Here is a 26411-nt window from a genome sequence, read left to right as displayed (position 1 = left end):
TATACATATGTAATATAATTTTAAGTAATAGTAAGTGAAAGAAGTGGTTAAATAGTGACAGGTGGAAGAGAACAGGTTGATACAAAGAGAGGGCTTCTTTGAGGAGGTGACAGACAGAAACCTAATTAAACAAGGGAACAAACCATATAAAAGCACAGAGGAAGTGCATTCCAGGCACGGGGAACTGCAAGGGTAAAGGCCTTGATGCAGGAATGACTTTTGGGTGTTTGAAGTAAAAGTAGAAGGCTAGGCCAGGCATGATGGCTCATGCCTGCAATCCCAGCACTTTGTTAGGCTGAGGCAGGAGCATCACTTGAGCCCAGGAGTTCATGACCAGCCTGGGCAACATGGTCAGACCCTGTCTCTGCAAAAATTTTTAAAAAGTAGCCAGGCCTGGTGGTGTGTGCCTGTAGTCCTAGCTAGTTGGAGGCTAAGGTGGGAAGATCCTTTGAGATTACAGTGAGCTATGATTACATCACTGCACTCCAGCTTGGATGACGGAGCAAGATCCTGGCTCAAAAAAAGAAAAAAAAAAGAGGTCATACTGTACAGAGCCCTATAAACTACAGTAAAGCATTTGGATTTTATACTTTTTTATACTTTTATTAAAAAGTATACTTTGAACAAACGGATTTACATTTTAAAACTATCTCTGACTGTAGATGTGAAGGACAGACTAGAGAATGAGAATGACAGTAGGCAGACCAGTTAGGAGGCCAGTGTAGTGGTCTGGGGAGAAGAGATGATGGCTTGGTCTGGGGTACAGGAGGGAAGCGGTCAAATGTGGATTATGTTTTAGTCTCAGTTGATGGCAATTCCATGTTTCCAGTTAACTCAGGCCAGAAACATTGGAGTCATCCTTAATTCTACTTGTCAAACATGACCCCAATCCATTAACAAAACTTGTTGGCTCTTTCCCAAAATATATTCAGAAACCAGCCCTTTCCACATCTCCACTGCTGTCACCCTAGTCTGAATCACCATCACCTCCTAAGAGCTCCCTGCTTCTGTCATATCTGCCCACTCCCGGCTGCCCCACCCCCCACTCCCTGCCCAGGTTATTCTCAGCACAGCCTCCAGAGTCATCCTTTTTATTTATTAGTTTTAACATTTTAAAAAATGTTGGCCGGGCGCGGTGGCTTACGCCTGTAATCCTAGCACTTTGGGAGGCCGAGGTGGGTGGATCACCTGAGGTCAGGAGTTCAAGACCAGCCTGGCCATCATGGTGAAACCCCATCTTTAAAAAAAAAAATTTTTTTTTACTATATACAGAGACATGGGGTCTTGCTGTGTTGCCTAGGTTGTGGCCAAAACTAATCTTCTTCAGTGATTTGCTTGAATTTCACTTTACTGAGGCCTCATTTAGTACTAAAATCTGTGCTCCTGATACTTTTAAACTTGATCTATATTTTCTTTTATCCATAGCATCATCTCCCCTGGTAGAAATGTAATCATAGATCTTTATTTTATTCAGTAGTAACCCAAGAGCCTAGAAGAGTGCTGGGCACATACTACATATTCAATAAATTATGTGTTGAACAGATGCATGAATCAATGAGGCACACTTAGCTTGCTGATGGACTGATTAGGGGAGAAGGAATAGAGAAAGAGGATGACCTTTCAGTTTTGGCCTAAATAACTGAATGACGTGGTGAAATTTCATGATGGGGAAGCCTGGAAGAGACACAGGCTTTAGCAGTAAAAACAAGAGCTCCATTTTGTACATATTAGAGATATTTATGAAAGATCTCAGAGAAGATGTCCAGTAAACAGTTGAATTAATGAGCCTGGAGCTCGGGTCAGAAGTTGGGGGCCAGTAAGAAAAGTTTGGGAATCTTTTTTTTTTTTTTTTGAGACGGAGTTTCGCTCTTGTTACCCAGGATGGAGTGCAATGGCGCGATCTCGGCTCACTGCAAACTCCGCCTCCTGGGTTCAGGCAATTCTCCTGCCTCAGCCTCCTGAGTAGCTGGGATTACAGGCACGTGCCACCATGCCCAGCTAATTTTTTTGTATTTTTAGTAGAGACGGGGTTTCGCCATGTTGACCAGGATGGTCTTGATCTCTTGACCTCGTGATCCACCCGCCTCGGCCTCCCAAAGTGCTGGGATTACAGGCTTGAGCCACCGCGCCCGGCGGGAATCTTTATTGGTTATAGATGGTACTTAAAGTCAGGAGGTAATAGGTGATAAGTCGAAATTAAAGATAGTGTCAAAGATTGAGGCCTGAGGCACTTCAACATTTAGACTTCAGGAGGAGAAGCCCATTAGACATAAAGGAAACCTTTGGAGAGTAGTGTCCCTGGAGAAAACAAAGGAAAGAGGGAATGAGAAACCAAGTGTGTCACATGTTATTGGAGGAGTGAGTAGATGGCCCCAGATCTGTTGACTTTGGCAAGCGTAAATTCAGAGAGTAGGAACAAAAGTATAGTGATTTGAGAGCTGACAGAACTCAGGGAGCACCTAGCTCAAGCTCCTGTATAAATGGTATAATTAGAAATGAATCAAAATCTTGATTGTGGTGATAGTTTACTGGGTTTATGCATGTCAAAACTTACGTAAGTGTACACTTCGCAGTTTACTGCGTGTGCCATTTAATTTGTGTACAGTTTATTGTATGTCACTTTTATCTCAGTAAAGCTGTTAACGAAAAAAAAGTGAACCGAAACTCCACTCCACCACGACTTCTGCATGTTGGGCCCCAGTTCCCTGTTTACAACTGTACACTTTGAAATTTTGTGACACAGTTCAACACCGGACCAATCAGACCTCTCCCTTAGTCATTGGACTGCGCCGTCTTTTCTGCCCATGACCCAGTCAGTCTCGCGCCCCATGACCCTCTCCCAAAACACGTGCAATCTCCCCTCTTTCCCCCTTCTTCCCTTGTTTCCTCCTTGCCTACCAGCCTCACCTGATCGGCTCGTGCTCTATCCGTCCCCGATCCACTGGGGCTTTAGGGCGGCTGCTGCTTGGGCGCCTTCGAGCATTGCGGTGGCAGAGCTAGACACGAGAGTTAGAGATAGAAACTAGAATATGCTTTAAAAAAAAAAAAAAAAAAAGGAAGCCTCAACTCCTTCAAAGTAGTCCGAAATTATTAAGTTCATTTCTTGAGTCTCGCGGCGTCAGGAGGTCACGGGGTCAGGCGTCCCAGACAGTCGTAAACGCCGTGCGGACGCTACGAGAGCAGGCAGACAAAAAGGGAGCGGGAGGAGGCCGGCCCCGCCCCGTCATTGCAGGCCACGCCTCCATGAGACCGGGACCTTGGCTCTAAGACTGCAAAACTCGCACGTGCGCAGCCCGGGGGCGGGGTTGGCCGCGCCGGAGTAGAGAGCCCACCCCGTCGCCGGGTTCCACACCGCCGGAAGCGGAAATAGCACCGGGTGCCGCCACAGTAGCTGTAACCGCCACCGCGATGCCGAAAGGGCCCAAGCAGCAGCCGCCGGAGCCCGAGTGGATCGGGGACGGAGAGAGCACGAGCCCATCAGGTGAGGCTGTTAGGCAGGGAAGACACAAGAGCAGAGGGAGAAGAGAGAGGAGACTGCGCGGGTTTTAGGAGAGAGTCATGGGGCACGAGACTGACTGGGCCTTTGCTTGGATTACTGCGCATGCGTGGCGTGGGCCCGGGAGGCGTTTGCCGGGCAGGAGTGGGTTTGGAATCGGGGTTAAAGTAAAGAGATCCAGATGTCGCACGCGACATAAGTGAGACTGGGCAAGAGACAAGAAAGAGCATATGGTACCGAGGGAGAGATGGGGAAAAATGGGAAAGCTTTGCTTAAAAAATTTGGACATCTGCCACACACACACTGTATTCCACAGGACTATATAAGCCCTGCCGCGACCTCCCCATGTCCCTACGCGTGCACACATAAACTTTGGGAGCCTGTGATCCCAATTGTTTCTCAAGAGAGAATGACTCCTTCGTGGATTCTTTCTTAAGACACCCCTGTCACTCAACTGGAGCAAGAGTGTAAATTTTGGATGTTGGAATGAGGGTTAAGGTTTACTTAAAAGCAGCGAATGTTTGTTAAGCGTCTGTTTTTAATTAAGCACTGCATATACTGTGCTTTAAGAGGGGAAGGAAAAAACATGAACACATCCTCCCAGGGTTGAAATCACTTTTAAGGGGGAGATAAATGGACACAACTAACTACAGTAGGTAGGCAGTGACTAATTTTAAAAGCACTTATTGGGTGCCTACTGTATACCAGGTACTGTGCAGAAGAACTGGGAATATAGAGATAAAAGGTAAGACTTTCCTTCAAGGGGCAATCCAGTTTAGTGAGGGGCCAGAGCATTAACCAGACAGTGGTTGTCAGAATATGGTGAATGTGCTTAAGAATGCTATGGGACTTGGCCAGGTGCAGTGGCTCACGCCTATAATCCCAACACTTTGGGAGGCTGAGGTGGGCAGATCACCTGAGGTCGGGAGTTTGAGACCAGCCTGGACAAACCAACAGAGTTTGAGACCAACCAACATAGAGAAACCCTGTCTCTACTGAAAGCACAAAATTAGTGGGTGTGGTGGTGCATTCCTGTAATCCTAGCTACTCAGGAGGCTGAGGCAGGAGAAGAATCGCTTGAACGTAGAGGCAGAGGTTGCAGTGAGGGAGATCCCGCCATTTCACTCCAACCTGGGCAATAAAAGTGATACTCCATCTCAGGGGGAAAAAAAAAATGCTATGGGACTATAGAAGAGAGGAGGAGCATCTACTCAGACAGGTAAGGGAGTGTCAGAAAAGCCTGCGAAGAATATGTAATAGCTGAGTTCTCTTTCTTTCTTTCCTTTCTTCCTCTTTCTTTTAAGGAACAGTGTAGCTCCATCACCCAGGCTGGAGTGCAGTGGCATGAACATGGCTTACTGCAGCCTTCACCTCCTGGGTTTAAGAGATCTTCCTGCCTCAGCCTCCAGAGTGGTTGAGACTATTGGCATAGACCACTACAACTGGCTAATTTTTAAATTTTTTGTGGAGATAAGGTCTGGCTATGTTGCCCAGGCTGGTCTCAAACTCCCGGGCTCAAGTGATTGTCCTGCTTCTGCCTCCAAAAGTGCTGGAATCACAAGCATGAGCCACCTCACTGGCCACCTTAGTTTATTCTTGAAAGATCCTGTGAATTAGCAAGGGGAAGCACATTCCAAGCCAAGGAAGTTTGTGGAAAGGTAGAGATGTAGGTGAGCCTGACTGGTCCCACTAGAGCCTAGTAACTAGTGTGATGAACTCAGAAAGATGCGCAGGAGACAGATAATGAAAGGCTTTAGATACCATTCAGAGGAGTTTAATCCTAAAGACATTATAATGTCTTTAGGATTTTATATTATAATTAAATTATAATCACATTATAATGTCTTTAGGATTAAACTCCTTGGAATGGTATCTAAAGGTGGCTCATGCCTGTAATCCCAGCACTTTAGGAGGCCAAGGCGGGTGGATCACCTGAGGTCGGGAGTTCAAGACCAGCCTGACCAACATGGAGAAACCCTGTCTCTTAAAAATACAAAAAATTGGCCAGGTATGGTGGCTCACACCTGTAATCCCAGTATTTTGGGAGGCTGAGGTGGGCAGATCACAAGGTCAGGAGATCGAGACCATCCTGGCTAACACAGTGAAACCCCATCTCTATTAAAAATACAAAAAATTAGCTGGGTGTGGTGGCATGTGCCTGTAATCCCAGCAATTGAGGCTGAGGTAGGAGAATCACTTGAACCTGGGAGGTGGAGGTTGCGGTGAGCCAAGACTGCACCATTGCACTCCAGCCTGGGCAACGAGAGTGGAAAAAAAAAAAAGAAGGAAGGCCTATTGAAGTGCATAAGATGAATGATATGACTGGTTCACCCTGCAGCACTGAGCAATGGAGAATGGCCTTGAATTGGTCAAGACGGAGGCAGGGAGACCATTTAGGAGGCTTTGGCCATGATCTAGGTGAGAAGTGGTAATTGGATAAGCCAAGGCCTGAAGAATAAATAGTTACTAAGGAGGTGGCATTGAGCAGAACTGAGAACTGATAAAATGAAGGGAGGAGAATTAAGGATGACACTTAAGTAACCCTGTGAGTAGTGGACTATTAATTGAAAGCAATAATGGGCAGGAGAGTAAAAAGTGGGAAGACAAAGTATTGAGTATAGAGGAGTCCCCTAGAGAGTGTTTGCAGATTGAAGCAAAAAGAATGTGAAGGGTGGGAACCCTAAAAACTTCAGCAATTGCAGGAAGTAGATATGGACGGAGGCTGAAGAGATGAGGCTGAGAAAAGCAAACAGCCAGAGAAGCTGGAGGCAAACCAGGAGTGAACGGGATCCCATAGAAGAGAAAAAAGGTGTGGAGGTGGGCAGCATGGAATGCTGCAGAGAAGTCAGGCAAAATAAGGACCAAAATATACTTCTAAGGGATCAGCGGCAACTTTGGCAGAAGTAATGTTTATTTGGGGATGATACCAGATTGCAGTATGTTTCAAAAGGTACGGGAGAAGAGAAAGTGAAGCTCATGTGAATTACAGTTTTGAGACCCAGTGAGGACAAGGATACCAAACAGTAATGTGGGAGAGGGGTATAAGGGTAGGGAAGGTTTTCTTTTTTGCTTTGAAGGAGCAGCTTAAGCAATACAGTAAAAGAGAGAAGACACAGTATATCTCTAGCCACACTTAATCTTTTTTAGTTCCTTGAGGCTTATACTTTCTCACAGTGAACCTGTGCAGAGGCTTTTCTTCTCCCTATGATCAGGTGGATAAGCATAATTAAAGTACAAAAGAGTTTTTTGAGGGCTGGGCGCGGTGGCTCACGCCTGTAATCCCAACACTTTGGGAGGCCGAGGCGGGTGGATCACAAGATCAAGAGTTCGAGACCATCCTGGTCAACATGGTGAAACCCCGTCTCTACTAAAAATACAAAAAATCAGCTGGGCATGGTGGTACGTACCTGTAATCCCAGCTACTCAGGAGGCTGAGGCAGGAGAATTACCTGAATCCAGGAGGCAGAGGTTGCAGTGAGCCGAGATCGCGCCATTGCACTCCAGCCTGGGTAACAAGAGCGAAACTCTGTCTCAAAAAAAAAAAAAAAAAGTTTTATGCCGGGCGCGGTGGCTCAAGCCTGTAATCCCAGCGTTTTGGGAGGCCGAGGCGGGTGGATCACGAGGTTGAGAGATCGAGACCATCCTGGTCAACGTGGTGAAACCCTGTCTCTACTAAAAATACAAAAAATTAGCTGGGCATGGTGGCGCGTGCCTGTAGTCCCAGCTACTCAGGAGGCTGAGGCAGGAGAATTGCTTGAACCCAGGAGGCGGAGGTTGTGGTGAGCCGAGATCGAGCCATTTGCACTCCAGCCTGGGTAACAAGAGCGACACTCTGTCTCAAAAAAAAAAAAAAAAAGAGAGTTTTTTGGTTTGGGTGAGTTTTTGGTTTTTGTTTTTTGTGTGTTTTTTTGTGATGGAGTTTTGCTCTTTCTGCCCAGGCTGAAGTGCTGTGGCACCATCTGGGCTCACTGCAGGCTCCACCTCCTAAGTTCAAGCGATTATCCTGCCTCAGACTCCCAAGTAGCTGGGATTACATGCCACCATGCTTTACTAATTTTGCATTTTTAGTAGAGATGGCGTTTCTCCATGTTGGTCAGGCTGGTTTCGAACTCCCAACCTCAGGTGATCCGCCCACCTCGGCCTCCCAAAGTTCTGGGATTACAGACTTGAGCTATGTGCCCGGTCTGGTGAGTTTTTAGACACTATATCTCGATTTGTCGTCCAGGCTGGAATGCAGTGACACGATCTCAGCTCACTACAGCCTCAATCCCAGGTTCAAGCCATCCTCCCATGTAGCTGGGACTACAGGTGCACACCACCATGCATGGCTAATTTTTTTTTATTTTTGTGTTTTGTTTTCTGTAGAGATGGGGTCTTGCTATGTTGCACAGGCTAATCTCGAAACTCTGGCCTCAAACAGTCCTTTCACCTTGGTCCCCAAAATATTAGGATTACAGGTGTGAGCCACTGCACTTGGCCACAAAAGAGATTTAAAGGAAGGAGAAATGGTGTGGCTGTATTAGTCCTTAGGGAGAAATTAGTGTCTGGAATGAGTCACTCCTGTGTGTTGATGAGGTGAGCTGATCCTGTTTTCCCTTCTTGGGTGCTTCAGTAGATCCTTCCTCTTAATGCCTTTAGGGTTAAACTCCTTGGAATACGTATAAAGCCTTCTATTATTAATACTGCACAGCTTTTCAACTCTCACACTAGTCACCCAATACTGGGCTCAGATTTTTTTTTCTTAATTTATTTTTTTGTTTGTTTTTTGGGGAGAAGGAGGGCCTCAAATTTTCAAATGTGTTCTGGATGGAGAATGCAGATTAAGCAAAAACAGACATAAGCATACCTGGGACTTAATAAAGGGTCAGAAAGAAGCCAGTATGAGACTGTAGGTGTGGGTAGGGAAACAGAAAAGATAGAGTAGGGGTCTTTTAGTCTGTGAGGCCTTAAATTATTGGGATTGTCTCATAAAAGTAGATGCAGCATAAAACTTTCCTGAATAAAAGGTTACTTTGGAATACATGGAATTCTGGTCTGAGAATACTTTAATGTAGTAGATGGTGGATGCCGTTAATTGTTTTTTTTTTTTTTTTTTTTTTTTTTTTTTTTTTTTTTTTGAGACGGAGTTTCGCTCTTGTTACCCAGGCTGGAGTGCAATGGCACGATCTCGGCTCACCGCAACCTCCGCCTCCTGGGTTCAGGGAATTCTCCTGCCTCAGCCTCCTGAGTAGCTTGGATTACAGGCACACGCCACCATGCCCAGCTACTTTTTTGTATTTTTAGTAGAGACGGGGTTTCACCATGTTGACCAGAATGGTCTCGATCTCTTGACCTCGTGATCCACCCGCCTCAGCCTCCCAAAGTGCTGGGATTACAGGCTTGAGCCACCGCGCCCGGCCTCATTTTTTTTTTTTTTGAGACGGAGTTTCGCTCTTGTTACCCAGGCTGGAGTGCAATGGCGCGATCTCGGCTCACCGCAACCTCCTCCTCCTGGGTTCAGGCAATTCTCCTGCCTCAGCCTCCTGAGTAGCTGGGATTACAGGCACGTGCCGCCATGCCCAGCTAATTTTTTGTATTTTTAGTAGAGACGGGGTTTCACCATGTTGACCAGGATGGTCTCGATCTCTCGACCTCGTGATCCACCCGCCTTGGCCTCCCAAAGTGCTGGGATTACAGGCTTGAGCCACCACGCCCGGCCTCATTTTTTTTTTTATTTAGACAGAATCTTAGTCTGTCGCCCAGTCTGGAGTGCAGTGGCGCAATCTTGGCTCACAGCAACTTCCGCCTTCCAGGTTCAAGAAGTTCTGCCTCCGCCTCCCAAGTAGCTGGGACTACAGGGATGCACCACCACACCCAGCTGATTTTTATGTTTTTAATTGTGACGGGGTTTCACCATGTTGGCCGGGCTGATCTCAATCTCCTGACTTCATGATCCACCCACCTCAGCCTCCTAAAGTGCTGAGATTGCAGGCATGAGCTGCTGTGCCTGGAGATTTTTTTTTTTTATGTTAAATACTGAAATGCTTATGGGTAGAATTAGATAGCAGTGGATGGAAGGGATGTTTTGGAAGGGAAGATAATAAATAGGCCTAGGTGTGAAGGAAAATCATGAGGCTGCTGGCTGCCTCCCATTCTGATTGGGGTGGGCACAAGAGGAGGGAATTAGATATGGTCTCATACCTTCAGGGAAACAAGGATGGACAGAGGGGTAGAGCTAGAATCTGTTGAGTCAGTAGATTTTTATTGGCTTTCCTGGGAACACAGGCTATACAATCTCTCAGGTTACTCTCTAGAATGAAAGAATAGCACACAGACAGATAAATATGACACAATGTGATTTGAGATATAATATTCAAGCAGAGCAAGTAAGGCATAGACCCATATATTCATTTGCTTACCAGATAACTCTATTTACATGGCCGGTAGGTTTTACGAACGCTGTGTCCCCCTGGGTGTCCCGCCGTGTCCCTAGGCACAGTGGCTCAGACCTCTAATTCCAACAGTTTGGGAGACTGAGGCAGGAGGATTGCTTGAGGCCAGAGGTTCAGGATTAGCCTGAGCAACATAAAAAATTTCTTTTGTTTAATTATCCAGGCATGGTGGTGCTTGCCTGTAGTCCTAGCTATTCAAGAGGCAAAAGTGGGAGGATCACCTGAGCCTAGGAATTTAAGGTTACAGTGAGCTATGATCATGCCACTGCATTCCAGCCTGGGTGACAGAGCAAGACCCTGGTCTCTTAAAAATAAATAACATCAATTTGGGAGGGTGTATGTGTGTGTGCCACCAAGTACCAAGTACACACACACACCTCTCCCAAATCGAATGCGTAATATCTTCTTTCTTTCTATAAGATCTTCTCTTCCACTGTCTCCTGAATTCATGAATGGTACAGGTGTTGTGAAGGTGAAAGGTACACCAAGTCCACCTAATTTTGCTAAAAACACAGGAGTCATCTCTGAGTGCTCTACTTTATTCCCCACCTCTAGCCCCATCCTGTGAATTCTGCATTTTTCTGTTCCCTTGTCACCATCCTAGACCAAACTAATATTGTCTCCAGACTACTCCGACAGCCTCGCAACAGATTTGCCACTATGTTTATTCCTTCCATTCTTGCTCTGCTCTGAAGCCAGAGTGAAACTTTAAAGTGTGAAAGTGATCATACCAATAAAGCCCCCATTCCTTAACCTGATTACAAGGGCCTCACTCCAGCCTTACCTTGCACTATTCTCCCTTTAGTCTTTGTTGTTTTTTTTTGTTTTGTTTTGTTTTTTTGAGACGGAGTTTCACTCTTGTTACCCAGGCTGGAGTGCAATGGCGCGATCTTGGCTCACCGCAACCTCCGTCTCCTGGGTTCAAGCGACTCTCCTGCCTCAGACTCCCAAGTAGCTGGGACTACAGGCGTGTGCCACCACACTCAGCTAATTTTTGTATTTTTAGTAGAGACAGGATTTCACCGTGTTGAGCAGGATGGTCTCGATCTCTTGACCTCATGATCCACCGGCCTCGGCCTCCCAGAGTGCTGGGATTACAGGCGTGAGCCACTGCGACCGGCCTTTTTTTTTTTTTTTAAATAAAGATGGGGTTTCACCATGATGGCCAGGCTGGTCTTGAACTCCTGACCTCAGGTGATCCTGCCTTGGCCTCCCAAAGTGCCAGGATTACAGGCGTGAGCCACCACGCCGGCCTCTCCCTTCAGTCTTTAAGCTTAGCCACACCAAACCTTCCCCTGTCTCTCAGTGTGCGTGCTTTCTCACAGCTGGACCTATGTACAGCACTGGCATTGCACTATGTGTCTGACTTCTCATACTCTTCATTACTTCAGTGATTAGCTTAATTGCCATCTTTTTAGAGAGGCCACCGGAAATGAAGCCAGCCTCTCCCCCACCACCAAGTAGGCTTTACCTTTTCTTTTGGAACCTTCAGTACACCTGTAATTAGCTATTTAAAAATCTCTTCCTGGCAAGGCGCAGTGGCTCATGCCTATAATCCCACCACTTTGGAAGGCTGAAGCGGGTGGATTGCCTGAGCTCAGGAGTTTGTAACGAGCCTGGGCAACATGGTGAAACCCCGTCTCTACTAAAAAAAAATAGAAAATATTAGCCAGGCATTGTGGCGTACAGCTGTAGTCACAGCTACTCAGGAGGCTGAGGCAGGAGAATTGCTTGAACCCGAGAGGTGGAGAATGCAGTGAGCCAAGATCATGCTGCTGCAGTCCAGTCTGGGTGACAGCGAGAGACTCCATCTCAAAAAAAAAACTCTCTTCCTATAGTTTGCAAATTCCAGAGGAGACCACAGTTGTCTTGTTCATTGCTATAATCCCCTACACTAGCACAATATCTGACACATGGTAGCTGTTTAGTAAATAAATACTTACTGGATGAATAGAGATGGGAATTGTTGTTTCTGCAGGAGTTGTGAGACAGTGCAAATATCTAGGAAGTGATAGTTAAGCCAGAAAAATAATAAAATAGGAGAGGCTACAGACATCTTTGCAGGAGAGATCAGACTGCTTTGGAATTTGTAGATAACCATTCATGATGCTTAACTTTCTAGACAAAGTGGTGAAGAAAGGGAAGAAGGACAAGAAGATCAAAAAAACGGTGAGAAAATGAGGGTTGAGGATAAGAAATGAATATGGGTGTTTCCCAGCTAAATAAATAGCCAGGAGAAAGAGGTGGGAGGACTGAGGGAGGAGAAGAGATCTTGTCAAGAGAGAGGCTGGGCACCATGGCTCACGCCTGTAATCCCAGTATTAGGAAGGCAGAGGTGGGAGGATAGCTTAAGTCCAGGAGTTTGAGACCTGCATATTCTGTTCTCCACAAAAAGAAAACAAAAGAGAGACAGGAGGTCAGGTGAGGGTGGAGTGGAGGGCCAGTGGGCCCTTGTATGGCAGAGCAGAGCTTGATTGGATTGATCTTGGAACCATGTTTACCTGTATCTTAACTCCCTTTATAGTTCTTTGAAGAGCTAGCAGTAGAAGATAAACAGGCTGGGGAAGAAGAGAAAGTCCTCAAGGAGAAGGAACAGCAGCAGCAGCAACAGCAGCAGCAGGTACAAGTGCCACAGGGGCCACCAATCCTGGGAGGCACCTGGGCTCCACCAGCCCCTTTCCAGCCCATGTTGCTCCACTCAGCTGATGGGGAACCCTCTCTGTGAGGCAGAAATACAGCAGGTGCCTCAGCTTCATTTTCTCACTCTCTTTTGTTTTGCTCTCAGCAGCAAAAAAAGAAGCGAGATACCAGAAAAGGCAGGCGGAAGAAGGATGTGGATGAAGATGGAGAAGAGAAAGAGCTCATGGAGCGTCTCAAGAAGCTCTCAGTGCCAGCCAGTGATGAGGAGGATGAGGGTAAATGACCTAAAGGGGAATGGCTACCCAGAATCCATGAGTCGTGATGCCTCATATCTTGATCTTCGAGTTGGATTAAATTGGGGGTCCAGGCCGGGTGCGGTGGCTCAAGCCTGTAATCCCAGCACTTTGGGAGGCCGAGGCGGGCGGATCACAAGGTCAAGAGATCGAGACCATCCTGGTCAACATGGTGAAACCCCGTCTCTACTAAAAAATACAAAAAATTAGCTGGGCATGGTGGCGCATGCCTGTAATCCCAGCTACTCAGGAGGCTGAGGCAGGAAAATTGCCTGAACCCAGGGGGCGGAGGTTGCAGTGAGCCGAGATCACGCCATTACACTCCAGCCTGGGTAACAAGAGTGAAACTCCGTCTCACAAAAAAAAAAAAAAATTGGGGGTCCAGACATCGTAATTCTTTCCTATCTCATGTTCTCCCCTTGTCATTTCAGTACCTGTCCCAAAACCCCGTGGAGGGAAGAAAACCAAGGTAAGCCATCTGTGTGGTAAACAGAGACCCCACAGGTGCAGCCTTGACCCTCCCACTGACTTCTGTGGCCCTTTCATTCTCTAGGGTGGTAATGTTTTTGCAGCCCTGATTCAAGATCAGAGTGAGGAAGAGGAGGAGGAAGAAAAACATCCTAAGCCTGCCAAGCCAGAGAAGAATCGGATCAATAAGGTGATGGTGGTGTCTCTATTAGTCACGCTGACTCCATTTAGCACCTTCTGGCCATGGTGGAGTAATTTCCTGCTTCTAAACTAGCTCCTCTTGGTCTGTCTTCCTTATACTGTCAAAATCATCTTTTTTTTTTTTTTTTTTTTTTTTTTTTTTTTTTTTGAGACGGAGTTTCGCTCTTGTTACGCAGGCTGGAGGGCAATGTGGCAATCTCAGCTCACTGCAACCTCCGCCTCCTGGGTTCAGGCAATTCTCCTGCCTCAGCCTCCCAAGTAGCTGGGATTACAGGCACGTGCCACAATGCCCAGCTAATTTTTTTGTATTTTTAGTAGATACGGGGTTTCACCATGTTGACCAGGATGGTCTCGATCTCCTGACCTCATGATCCACTCGCCTCAGCCTCCCAAAGTGCTGGGATTACAGGCATGAGCCACCACGCCCGGCCCATCAAAATCATCTTTTTAAAATACACACCCAGGAGTGGGTGCAGTGGCTCACACCTGTAATCCCAGCACTTTGGGAGGCCAAGGCAGGTGGGTCACCTGAGGTCAGGATTGAGACCAGCCTGAACAACATGGTGAAACCTCGTTTCTACTAAAAATACAAAAATTAGCCAGGCGTGGTGGCACATGCCTGTAATCCCAACTACTTGGGGGGCTGAGACAGGAGAATTGCTCAAGCCTGGGAGGTGGAATTTGCAGTGGGCTGAGACTGAGTCACTGCTCTTCAACCTGGGTGACAGAGCAAGACTCTTGTCAAAAAAAAAAAAAAAAAAAAAACATGCCCTTTTTATCACTCAGAAATCTGTAGTGATTCTATTGCTTCAAGCACAGAACCTGAAACAAAAGCCCTCAGGTCCTCGCTCTTCTACTTGTGACTCTTCTGGGTGTACATCTTAGTCCATGTCCATTTGCCCTCTGAAGAAAGCCTCCAGTGCTAGTGCCACACGCTCTGGTTGCCCACTTGCCTGACTCACAATCCTTAGGCTTACTGATGTTCCCTAGTTAACTCTTCACTATCTAGTCTCAAGCTGTAATGTAGGGTTTTTCTGGGTCTCGTTTTTCAGCAGCAACACTCAATACAGATGGTCTCTGACTTATGCGTCATATGATTTTTCTACTTTATGATGGTGTGAAAGTCATACTCACTTAATACACTCCTCAACTCATGATGGGATTATGTCAGATAAACCCATCATAAATTGGAACTATTATTTTCGACTACAATATTTTCAGTTTATGGTAGGTTTATCGGGATGCAACCCTACCGTAAATGGAGGAGCGTCCGTATGGTTAACACAGTAGACTCTCTAGAAGTGCTTATTATACAGCAAAGTAGCACAGTAATTTATATGTATGTGTTTAATGTGTATGTGTGTCTCCTCCAGGCTGTATCTGAGGAACAGCAGCCTGTGCTCAAGGGCAAGAAGGGAAAGGAAGAGAAGTCAAAGGGGAAGGCTAAGGTGAGAGAGTAACTAGCAGGAGGAGGTATTGGGGCCCAGGAATTAAAGCATTTCATCAGATCTGTCTTTTCCCTATTAGCCTCAAAATAAATTTGCTGCTCTGGACAATGAAGAGGAGGATGAAGAAGAAGAAATAACAAAGGAAAAGGAACCTCCCAAACAAGGGAAGGAGAAGGCCAAGAAGGCAGAGCAGGTGTGTATTTGGTGTTAGGGTAACGTGGAGTGAGGGACTGGGGCTCCGTGGTCCTTACGGGAGAGTCAGGATCTGGGGAAATAGTTACTATCCCAGCAAACTTTTTTTTTTTTTTTTTTTTTTTTTTTTGAGATGGAGTTTTGCTCTTGTTACCCAGGCTGGAGTGCAATGGCGCGATCTCGGCTCACCGCAACCTCCGCCTCCTGGGTTCAGGCAATTCTCCTGCCTCAGCCTTCTGAGTAGCTGGGATTATAGGCACGCGCCACCATGCCCAGCTAATTTTTTTTTGTATTTTTTTAGTAGAGACGGGGTTTCACCATGTTGACCAGGTTGGTCTTGATCTCTCGACCTTGTGATCCACCCGCCTCGGCCTCCCAAAGTGCTGGGATTACAGGCTTGAGCCACCGCGCCCGGCCCCCAGCAAACTTTTTCTCTTTTTTGTTTTTTGTTTTGGGGGGTTAGGGGGCAGTGGTGGTGGGTGGTTGTTATTTGGGGATTTTTTACTCAGGATCTTGCTCTGTCACCCAGACTGGAGTGCACTTGGGTGAACACAGCTCGCTAAAGCCTCAGCCTGCTGGGCTCAACAGATTCTCCCACCTCAGCCTCCTGAGTAACTGGGACTAGAAGCATGCACCACTACCCCTGGCTAATTTTTAAATTTTATTCATTTATTTTATTTTATTTTTTTTTTTTTTGAGACGGAGTTTCCCTCTTGTTACCCAGGCTGGAGTGCAATGGCGTGATCTTGGCTCACCGCAACCTCTGCCTCCTCGCTACCTCCGCCTCCTGGGTTCAGGCAGTTCTCCTGCCTTAGCCTCCTGAGTAGCTGGGATTACAGGCACACGCCTCCATGCCCAGCTAATTTTTTGTATTTTTAGTAGAGACGGGGTTTCACTATGTTGACCAAGGATGGTCTCGTGATCCACCCACCTCGGCCTCCCAAAGTGCTGGGATTACAGGCTTCAGCCACTGTGCCTGGCCAATTTTTTTATTTTTAATATAGAGACGAGGTCTCACTGTGTTGCCCAGGCTGGTCTTGAACTTCTGGGCTCAAGCAGTCCTCCTGCCTCAGCCTCCCAAAGTGCTGGGGTTACTGATGTGAGCCAGTGTCCCCAGCCAGCAGACTTTTCTATAAAGGGCCATTAGTAAACATTAGTAAATGTTTTTGGCTTGCAGGCCACATACAATCTCTGTCACATATTCTTTTTTTTTTTTTTTCTTGACTCAATACAAAAACTATTTTTATAAAGTTCAGGAGCCATATGAAAACAAGTGTCTGGTCAGCTTTGGCCCACAGGCTGTAGTTTGCAACACATAATCCAGTGAAGAAAGGGCCTGGAATTTCTCTCAGGTAATCTGGGTCCTCACTCTGCTTCACTGGCTGTGTGACCGTGAATACATCTTCCCATCTTCTTGGGTCTCACTTGTCTCCTTTGTGTACTATAAGGAGGAGTCTTGAGATCTCCCATGCTTCTGGCACTTCCTAGTTCTGTGATTCTGCTTGATTCCTCAGTGACTGTACACTAGGGCTGCCTGATCTTTTCTTTGCATGTTAACAAGGAAACCACGGAAACTCATTTTATACAAATGAAATTCTTGAAATTCATTTACTGCACGTTCAGTTACATTGTATTGGGAGCTACATTTCTAGGGACACACACATTGATACGTTGTTGTTTTTTTAAAATTTTTAACCACTATTCAATCATGGCAACATTGTTACATTTCATACATGGGTATTCATACTATTTGTCTTGTACCATTCCTGGTAGCAAAAATTGATAAAAGACTGCAGGGAGACCAGGGGCTGGTCATGAGAATGAGAGAGGATCCCAAGATATTTTAGGACTCCAAGTAGTGAAGGAGATGCTGGCTGTCGAACTGGAGCAGGGACGGAGGGCAGATGATATGAAATCTGAGTTCTAGAAGGAATCCTTAGTTTTGACCATCCCCGGGTTCTCACAGGGTTCAGAAGAAGAAGGAGAAGGGGAAGAAGAGGAGGAAGAAGGAGGAGAGTCTAAGTCAGATGATCCCTATGCTCACCTTAGCAAAAAGGAGAAGAAAAAGCTGAAAAAACAGGTAAGACCTTGGTTCTTAGCAGTCAAAAGTAAGGGGATTGATTTTTATTTATTTATTTATTTATTTTTTATTTATTTATTTTTTTGAGACAGAGTTTCGCTCTTGTTACCCAGGCTGGAGTGCAATGGCGCGATCTCGGCTCACCGCAACCTCCGCCTCCTGGGTTCAGGCAATTCTCCTGCCTCAGCCTCCTGAGTAGCTGGGATTACAGGCACGCGCCACCATGCCCAGCTAATTTTTTGTAGTTTTTTTAGTAGAGACGGGGTTTTACCATGTTGACCAGGATGGTCTCAAACTCTTGACCTTGTGATCCACCCGCCTCGGCCTCCCAAAGTGCTGGGATTACAGGCGTGAGCCACCGCGCCCGGCCCAGGGGATTGATTTTTAAATACTTCAACCAGGGGACGAGTGATTGGGGACAGGAGGGAAAGCTTTGGGGGCTGCTTCAGGTAAAACCATTAGAGTAAGATAATGGTTGTGTTCTGTGAGCCTTATCTCAATGTCTGGTTACATAGGCTGTGTCACTTTGGGTTTTGTTTGTTTGTTGAGACAGGGTCTCACACTGTTGCTCAGGCTGGAGTGCAGTGATGTGATCTCTGCTCACTGCAGCCTCAACCTCCCAGGCTCAGGTGATCTTCCCACCTCAGCCTCCTAAATAGCTGAGACACGGGTAGCATCACCATGCCCAGCTAATTTTTGTATTTTTTGTGGAGATGGGGTTTTGTCATGTTGCCCAGGCTGCTCTCAAATTCCTGCACTCAAGAGCTCCACCTGCCTGAGCCTCCCAGAGTGCTGGGATTACAGGTGTAAGCCACCACACCCAACCAGCATGGGCTGTTTTATGGTGATGGGAAACTGGTAGATTATGGCTTCAAATACAGTTTTTCTTCCTTCTCAGATGGAGTATGAGCGCCAAGTGGCTTCATTAAAAGCAGCCAATGCAGCTGAAAATGACTTCTCCGTGTCCCAGGCGGAGATGTCCTCCCGCCAAGCCATGTTAGAAAATGCATCTGATATCAAGGTTAGGTCTCAGGGGGCCCCATTCTAGTCCACTTACTTAGGGAAGAGCCAGTTCTCTCATCTTTCCTGAGTGGCTGTGGTGTGTGAATGGGTTAGTTCAGTGGGAAGAAAGATTGGAGACGTTTTCCACACCTTGGGTTCTGCCAGCTTGAGCAAGAAGATAGAAAAACCAGTAGAAGTGGGGTCTACCCTCAGCAGAAAGTAGTGTGGGACAGACTAGACTAGCTGAGGATGCATGGGACTCCCATTACAGGCAGTGGACAGGGCGGGGACCGGCTGTGGGGAGAGGAAGGGAATTATGCTGGAGGTAATGGTTTGTCAGAGGGTTCCCTGCAGGGAAAAAGTGGCTGCTCCTGTCCCAAAGGGAGAATTTTCATGTGCTCCTCTCTTCCCTCTGCCACCTCTTTCCTGATGGCTACAGCTGGAGAAGTTCAGCATCTCAGCTCATGGCAAGGAGCTGTTCGTCAATGCAGACCTGTACATTGTAGCTGGCCGCCGCTACGGGCTGGTGGGGCCCAATGGGTGAGAAGAAGAGGGAGCTAGAAGCAAAAAAAGGGGAGGGGCCTGGAGGGAAAAGAAGAGATTTCTCAGTGGTGGCCTGGTCCTAATAGCTTTCATTCCCCAGCAAGGGCAAGACCACGCTTCTCAAGCACATTGCCAACCGAGCCCTGAGCATCCCTCCCAACATTGATGTGTTGCTGTGTGAGCAGGGTGAGGCCAGTGGGGAGAAAAAGGGCTTGGTGTGATGGGCAGTTGGGTAGAAAAGCCAGCCAAAAATAGAAGAAATTGTGGCTATGGAGTTGGAAAGGACGTGGAGGGAAACTGGGGACCAGGAAAGGGATGCTAACAAAAGGAGGGGAGAGTCAATGAGGAACTTGAGAATACTTCATTTGGAACAAGTACAAAGAGCTGGGCAGGGTCGGGCGACACAGAAATGCAACTGGAGGGAAAGAAGGATGAGACTTTTGGCTCTTGAGGCTGCCTGACTGTTCTCCCTCTGCTACCTCCCAGAGGTGGTAGCAGATGAGACACCGGCAGTGCAGGCTGTTCTTCGAGCTGACACCAAGCGATTGAAACTGCTGGAAGAGGAGCGGCAGCTTCAGGGACAGCTGGAACAAGGGGATGACACAGCTGCCGAGAGGCTAGAGAAGGTAGAGGAGATGGCACAGGGGACACGGGCTACGACTCGGGGGTTCCTGGGGCCCTCAGACATGTGTCCTCTTCTCCCTCCTCCCAGGTGTATGAGGAATTGCGGGCCACGGGGGCAGCAGCTGCAGAGGCCAAAGCACGGCGGATCCTGGCTGGCCTGGGCTTTGACCCTGAAATGCAGAATCGACCCACACAGAAGTTCTCAGGAGGCTGGCGCATGCGTGTCTCTCTGGCCAGGTGGACCATTCACCTTGCTGCCCTCCCTTCCAATCTCAGACCACTAGGGCCCTTTCCCTTCTCCTCATTCTTCAAGGCCAATAGTGAGGCTCAAGGCTTACCTCTCCCTCCTTACTGTATTGTGAGAACGTAGGGTCTTTGTCTATTTCTGTCCCTACCTGGTGGTGTGTTCTCATCAACATATCCTGCAGCTGGGTGCAATGGGTTATGCCTGTAATCCCAGCACTTTGGAAGGCAGAGACAGGAGGATTATCTTGAACCCAGGAGTTTGAGACCAGGCTGGGCAACACAGGGAGACCCTGTCTCTACAAAAAAAAAATTTTTAATTAGCTGGACGTGGTAGCACACACTTGTGGTCACAGCTACTCTGGAGGGTGAAGTAGAAGTATCACTTGGACCTGGGGGGTTGAAGCTGCAGTGAGCCATGATTGTGCCACTGCATGCCAGCCTGGGCAACAGAGTGGGAGCCTGTCTTGGAAAAAATTAAACCACATCCTGCCCAAGAACTTCTCTGAGGAGAGCTTGGAAAGGAGTGTTCATGGTCTCAGGCTGTATCTCCCTGTTTTCTCTGGGGTTGTCCAAGCAAAGATCTTTCTCTCTCTGACCCTTCCCTCTGCTATCCACCCTCTAGGGCACTGTTCATGGAACCCACACTGCTGATGCTGGATGAACCCACCAACCACCTGGACCTTAACGCTGTCATCTGGCTCAATAAGTGTGTTTCCTGTGATGACGACCTTTGCATCATTGGTTCCCATTCAGCACTTCCCTGTCCCTCCCTGTCCCTCTTCCTTCCCTGTCCCTCCCACCCTCTTTTCCTTTAGCCCTTCTCCACTACGCCTGTGACAGCTCTATCCAGACCTCCCCCTTTCCCTCCCAGCTCCCATTGTCTGCCTGCTTCCTCTGACTTATCTCTCACTTAACCATTGTGACACACCCTTTTCTCTGAAACTCAGCTACCTCCAGGGCTGGCGGAAGACCTTGCTGATCGTCTCCCATGACCAGGGCTTCTTGGATGATGTCTGCACTGATATCATCCACCTCGATGCCCAGCGGCTCCATTACTACAGGGGCAATTACAGTAAGTAGGATTGTATGTGGATACAGGGAAGAGATAAAACCTGAAGAGAGGCCTGGATGGGAGGGTGTATTTAGGTAAACTGAGTCCTGTCAGAATTCCAGACAGCGATGCCTACCCCATCATCACCAGTCCCTGGTTGTCCCTTTGCTGGGGAGAGGAGCAACCGCTGATGCCCAGTCCCCTCTTCTGCCCCAGTGACCTTCAAAAAGATGTACCAGCAGAAGCAGAAAGAACTGTTGAAGCAGTATGAGAAGCAAGAGAAAAAGCTGAAGGAGCTGAAGGCAGGCGGGAAGTCCACCAAGCAGGCAGTAAGCACCTGGGGGACTTCTGGGTGGGGGGCGGGGGGCACTCTTCTCTCCTGACAGAGGAGGAAAGAGACTGGAACACTGGTCTACGTTTCCAGGACTGCTGTGCAGAGTGCAGATTTCTCTTTTTTTCCTCTTCCTCTCTAGGAAAAGCAAACGAAGGAAGCCCTGACTCGGAAGCAGCAGAAATGCCGACGGAAAAACCAGGATGAGGAATCCCAGGAGGCCCCTGAGCTCCTGAAGCGCCCTAAGGAGTACACTGTGCGCTTCACTTTTCCGGATCCCCCACCACTCAGCCCTCCCATCCTGGGTCTGCATGGTGAGTGCTGTGGACTTCCGCTGCTCTGCAGGAAGCACCAGAAGCAGTGTGTACCCCAAATTCTCCACCAAGGCTGGGATTGCTCGTGTTCTCCAAGGCCAGCACATCAGAGGGACTGTGCAGGGACTGAAAACAATATTGCTTCTTTTCCTGGCTTTCAGGTGTGACATTTGGCTATGAGGGACAGAAACCACTCTTTAAGAACCTGGATTTTGGCATCGACATGGATTCACGGAGTGAGTTGGCAGGGGTGGCTCAGGGATGTGCAGCAGGAGCCACAGGGAGAGTCTCTGGGGACCTCTTTGACCACCTGTCTTCCGTCTCGCAGTCTGCATTGTGGGCCCTAATGGTGTGGGGAAGAGTACGCTACTCCTGCTGCTGACCGGCAAGCTGACACCGGTGAGTGCTAGAGCCAAGGAGGGAGCGCTTGAGAAATGTGGAAACACGGGTGCTTGCCAGAAGCTGGAATCAGGGAGCTTCTCGATAATGGAGAGTTCGTCATAGATGATTCATTTCCCTAAGAGGGACAGTAGAGGAGCAGAAGAGCTTAGATCAGTTCAGGAGAGCTAAGAGAACTGGGATAGAATTGCAGTCACATCCATGTGTTTTGGTCATACGAGAAATATATGTCTATTATAGAACAATTAAAAATTGCATAAATGGGCCAGGCACAGTGGCTCATGCCTATAATCCCAGCGGTTTGGGAGGCCGAGGCGGGCAGATCACCTGAAGTCAGAAGTTCAAGATCAGCCTGGCCGACATGGTAAACCCCTTCTCTGCTAAAAATACAGAAAATAGCCAGGTGTAGTGGCACACACCTGTAGTCCCAGCTACTCAGAAGGCTGAGGCAGAATTGCTAGAACCTAGGAGGCAGAGGTTTCAGTGAGCTGAGGTTGCACCATTGCACTCCAGCCTGGGCAACAGAGCAAGACTGTCTCAAAAAAAAAAAAAAAAAAATTGGCCTCGCACGGTGGCTCACGCCTGTAATTCTAGCACTTTGTGGGAGGCTGAGGCAGATGGATCGTTTGAGCTCGGGAATTAAAGACCAGCCTGAGCAACATGGTGAAATCCCATCTCTACTAAAAATCCAAAAATTAGCCAAGTAAGGTGGTGAGCGACTACAGTCCCAGCTACTCGGGAGGCTAAGGGAGGAGAATTGCTTGAGCCCAATGGGTAGAGGTTGCAGTATGCCAAAGTCATGCCACTACACTTAGCCTAGGTGACAGAGTAAGACTCCATCGCAAAAATAAAAGCTTAAGTCCAGAGAAAAATCTTGAGATAACTAGTATAAATGTTTTAGTGGGTATCTTTCTCCTTCTTTCCTTTGCAAATGTGCATATAATTTTTTTAACAAAAATGGGCCGCCATATGAATTGTTTTGCAGCTAGTTTTTTCCAAATAGTATATACATCATGCATTTTTCCATGCTAATAATATACAAACACTTATACCATTTAATTTGAACTTTTGTAATACGGTGCTTCCGAAAGTTTGTAGTCATTTCTGCTCCCTCAGGCAGAGTGTTTAGGGGCCATTTTCTCACATCCAGAAATTAGATCTTTAGAAAGATGTTATTAGATCCTCCCCAAAACTCTAAACTCACCGCACGAGGCCGTTACAATGTATTGTGAGTCTTTGCTGTATAGAGAGCAGTGTTTAGCTGTGGTTAGTCCCTCCTGCATGTCCCTTTTGTCCTCCCTCCATTCTGCTTCTCTTACTCCTCTTTGGCCCCTTACACCTTTACTTTGCTCAGTGTGCCTTTGTCATATTAGGGAGAACATCCCTGTTCCCTCTCTCTTTTTTTTTTTTTTTTTTTTTTTCCGAGACAGTCTCGCTCTCTTGCCAAGGATGGAGTGCAAGTGGCATGATCTCAGCAACCTCTGCCTCCTGGGCTCAAACGATTCTTGTGCCTCAGCCTCCTGAGTGACTGGGATTATAGGCATTTGCCACCATGCCCAGCTAATTTTTTTTTTTTTTTTTTTTTTTTTTTTTAGTCAGAGTCTTATTCTGTCACCAGGCGCCAGGCTGGAGTGCAGTGGCACAATTTCGGCTGACTGCAACCTCCACCTCCCAGGTTCAGGCAATTCTCCTGCCTCAGCCTCCTGAGTAGCTGAGACTACAGGCACACGCCACCATGCCCAGCTAATTTTTGTATTTTTAGTAGAGATGGGGGTTCACCATGTTGGCCAGGATGGTCTCGATCTCTTGACCTCGTGATCCGCCTGTCTCGGCCTCCCAAAGTGCTGGGATTACAGGCTTAAGCCACCGCACCCGATCCCAGCTAATTTTTTATTTTTAGTAGAGATAGGGTTTCACCATGTTGGCCAGGCTGGTCTCGAACTCCTGACGTTAAGTGCCTTCTGACCTGCCTGCCTTGGCCTCCCAAAGTGTTGGGATTATAGGCGTGAGCCACCTCGCCTGGCCCCGTTCCTTTTTTTTCTTTCTTTCTCATTCTGCATACTTGTCCCTGGTCCATTTCTGGTGTCTGTCTCCCCTTCAGAAAAGTTGGTGTATGGAGCTGCAGTGCCTTTTCCCCTTGCCCTCGCCTTAACTGCTTTCTCTTCCCTTGCAGACCTACGGGGAAATGAGGAAGAACCACCGGCTGGTAAGTTGGCTTTGGGATTTAGGGAATGAAAATCTGATGGAGGAAGTGTGACTTTTTAGTGACCACTTCCCTCTCTTCTTGGGCAGAAAATTGGCTTCTTCAACCAGCAGTATGCAGAGCAGCTGCGCATGGAGGAGACGCCCACTGAGTACCTGCAGCGGGGCTTCAACCTGCCCTACCAGGATGCCCGCAAGTGCCTGGGCCGCTTCGGCCTGGAGAGTCACGCCCACACCATCCAGATCTGCAAACTCTCTGGTACTATTGTGGGACCAGGAAGGGTGCCCTTCACCTTATCATTCATGTCTACAAACTGTACCTAGAGGAACCAGGAATGAGGAAGCCGCAACACACAAACTGGCACATCTTCAGGGTTTGCCTTTAGAACGTGAGGTGGTAGAAGGTATGACAGCCCTCCCCTTCCTTTGCTGCAGGTGGTCAGAAAGCGCGAGTTGTGTTTGCCGAGCTGGCCTGTCGGGAGCCAGATGTCCTCATCTTGGTGAGTGAGCTGGGCTGTGGGACAGGGGTTAAGGGTAACGGTAATGGAAGATGGGAGTTGCCGTGCTCAGTCATGGAATTCTTCCTCTGTAGGACGAGCCAACCAATAACCTGGACATAGAGTCTATTGATGCTCTGGGGGAGGCCATCAATGAATACAAGGGTGGTAAGTGAGCTGAGAGTGTGCCCTTCCCTCATGGGGATTAAGCTGCAGTGTCCTGCACTACAAAAGGGCCTTCACTACTTTATTTCATACTCTGATTCCCCTCTTCCTTTCTTCCTGCCCTCTGTTCTTGCCATCTTTCTTCAAAGCTGTGATCGTTGTCAGCCATGACGCCCGACTCATCACAGAAACCAACTGCCAGCTGTGGGTGGTGGAGGAGCAGAGTGTTAGCCAGATTGACGGTGACTTCGAAGACTACAAGCGGGAGGTGTTGGAGGCCCTGGGTGAAGTCATGGTCAGCCGACCCCGAGAGTGAGCTTGCTTTCCCAGACGTCTTCCAAGAGAGAAGCTTGTGTGGCTTGAAGTCCCCTGTTGTCTCCCTTTCTCTCTGAAGACTGCCTCTGACCTGCAGCTGACCTGGCAACCACTCAGGCACATGAAGGTGGAGTGTGACCTTGATGTGACCAGGATACCACTCTGATTGCATCCATTTCTCTGAAAGACTTGTTCGTTCTGCTTTTCTTCAGATAACTGACCTGGCCTTATCCTTGGCATCCCTCTAAACAAACAAAGGTGGACCACCTTATTGCGAGCTTCCATCCAGCCAAGTTTATGTGGCCAGTTGTCTGAAGACTCATCACGAAGAAGACTGCCTCTGGTTCACCTTACAGCTTCAGGCCCAGCTGCCCCCTGGTCTTTGGGTGGTGCTGTTCTTTTCTGGTGGATTTAATGCTGACTCATTGGTACAAACAGCTGTAGAAGCTCAGAGCTGGAGGTGAGGGTCTGAGGCCTTTGCCATTATCCAGCCCAAGATTTGCAGCCTCTTCTCTGGTTGAGGACTTGGGGGCAGGAAAGGAATGCTGCTGAACTTGAATTTCCCTTTACAAGGGGAAGAAATAAAGGAAAGGAGTTGCTGCCACATGTCACTGTTTGGAGATTGATGGGAGTTGGAATTACTCTCAGTCTTGATTTGCTTTATTCAATTTTCTAGCAGCTTTTAACAGTTTTTTTCTTCCCCACTAAGGCAGATGGATCTTATTTGCAGTCTTGCTGAACTTTAGACAGTGTTTGCTGTTTGAGGATCATAGGATCCCTTTCCCTCGACCCTTCACACAAGGAAAAAGCACAGTGATTCATACTCTGCCTCTTGGAACTTGAGTCTCTTTCCTCGCCGCCCCCGACCCCCCACATCCACCGAGTTCGAGTGATTCTCCTGCCAGGCCCAGCTAATTTTTTGTATTTTTAATAGAGAAGGGGTTTCATCATGTTGGTCAGGCTAGTCTCAAACTCCTGACCTCAAATAATTCACCCACCTTGGCCTCCCAAAGTGCTGGGATTACACCTGTGAGCCAGTGTGCCCAAGTTTGTGTGTGGTGTGTGTGTGTGTGTGTGTTGTTGTTGTTGTTGTTGTTGTTGTTGTTTGAGACAGGGTCTTGCTCTGTTGCCCAGGCTGGAGTGCACTACAGCCTCAACCTCCTGAGCTCAAGGCACCTCAGCCTCCTGAGTGGCTGGGACTACAGGTGCATGTTACCATACTCAGCTAATTTTTCATTTTTAGTAGAGGCAAGGTCCTGCTATATTGCCCAGGCTGGTTTCAAACTCCTGGCATCAAGCAATCTTCCTACCTCAGACTCCTGAGTGGCTGGGACTACAGGCATGTGCCACCACACCCAGCTAATTTTTTTTTTTTTTTTTTTTTTTTTTTTTAGTAGAGACAGTGTCTCGCTATGTTGCCCATGCTGGTCCTGGCAATCTCAAGCAATCTTCTGCCTCAGCCTCTCAAAATGC

The 26411-nt window shown here is 47.7% G+C and overlaps 1 protein-coding gene across 2 annotated transcripts; it reads left to right on the top strand.

Moving 5' to 3' along the window:
- The first annotated feature begins 3332 nt into the window (after nucleotides 1-3332).
- On the top strand, nucleotides 3333-25766 carry ABCF1 (ATP binding cassette subfamily F member 1). Of its 2 annotated transcripts, none has more exons than XM_039467687.2 (25): nucleotides 3333-3481; nucleotides 12050-12096; nucleotides 12452-12547; nucleotides 12716-12842; nucleotides 13292-13329; nucleotides 13414-13518; nucleotides 14903-14977; nucleotides 15057-15170; nucleotides 17136-17249; nucleotides 18148-18270; nucleotides 18691-18791; nucleotides 18895-18980; nucleotides 19281-19420; nucleotides 19507-19655; nucleotides 20287-20370; nucleotides 20612-20736; nucleotides 20932-21044; nucleotides 21189-21360; nucleotides 21522-21596; nucleotides 21689-21759; nucleotides 23933-23965; nucleotides 24052-24220; nucleotides 24397-24461; nucleotides 24554-24626; nucleotides 24773-25766. In XM_039467687.2, exons 1-25 carry the CDS (start codon nucleotides 3409-3411, stop codon nucleotides 24937-24939), a joined length of 2535 nt encoding a protein of 844 aa, XP_039323621.1. In that variant the 5' UTR covers nucleotides 3333-3408; the 3' UTR covers nucleotides 24940-25766. The 2 variants fall into 2 exon arrangements, with proteins under 2 accessions (XP_039323621.1, XP_039323620.1); XM_039467686.2 differs by having other exon boundaries at nucleotides 12713-12842.
- The last annotated feature ends 645 nt before the right edge of the window (nucleotides 25767-26411 follow it).

The sequence above is a fragment of the Saimiri boliviensis genome, chromosome 4 (assembly GCF_048565385.1).
Source record: "Saimiri boliviensis isolate mSaiBol1 chromosome 4, mSaiBol1.pri, whole genome shotgun sequence".
Lineage (NCBI taxonomy): Eukaryota > Metazoa > Chordata > Mammalia > Primates > Cebidae > Saimiri > Saimiri boliviensis.
Note: the sequence above shows the minus strand (reverse complement) of the source record. Positions and strands in the feature narration are given on the sequence as shown.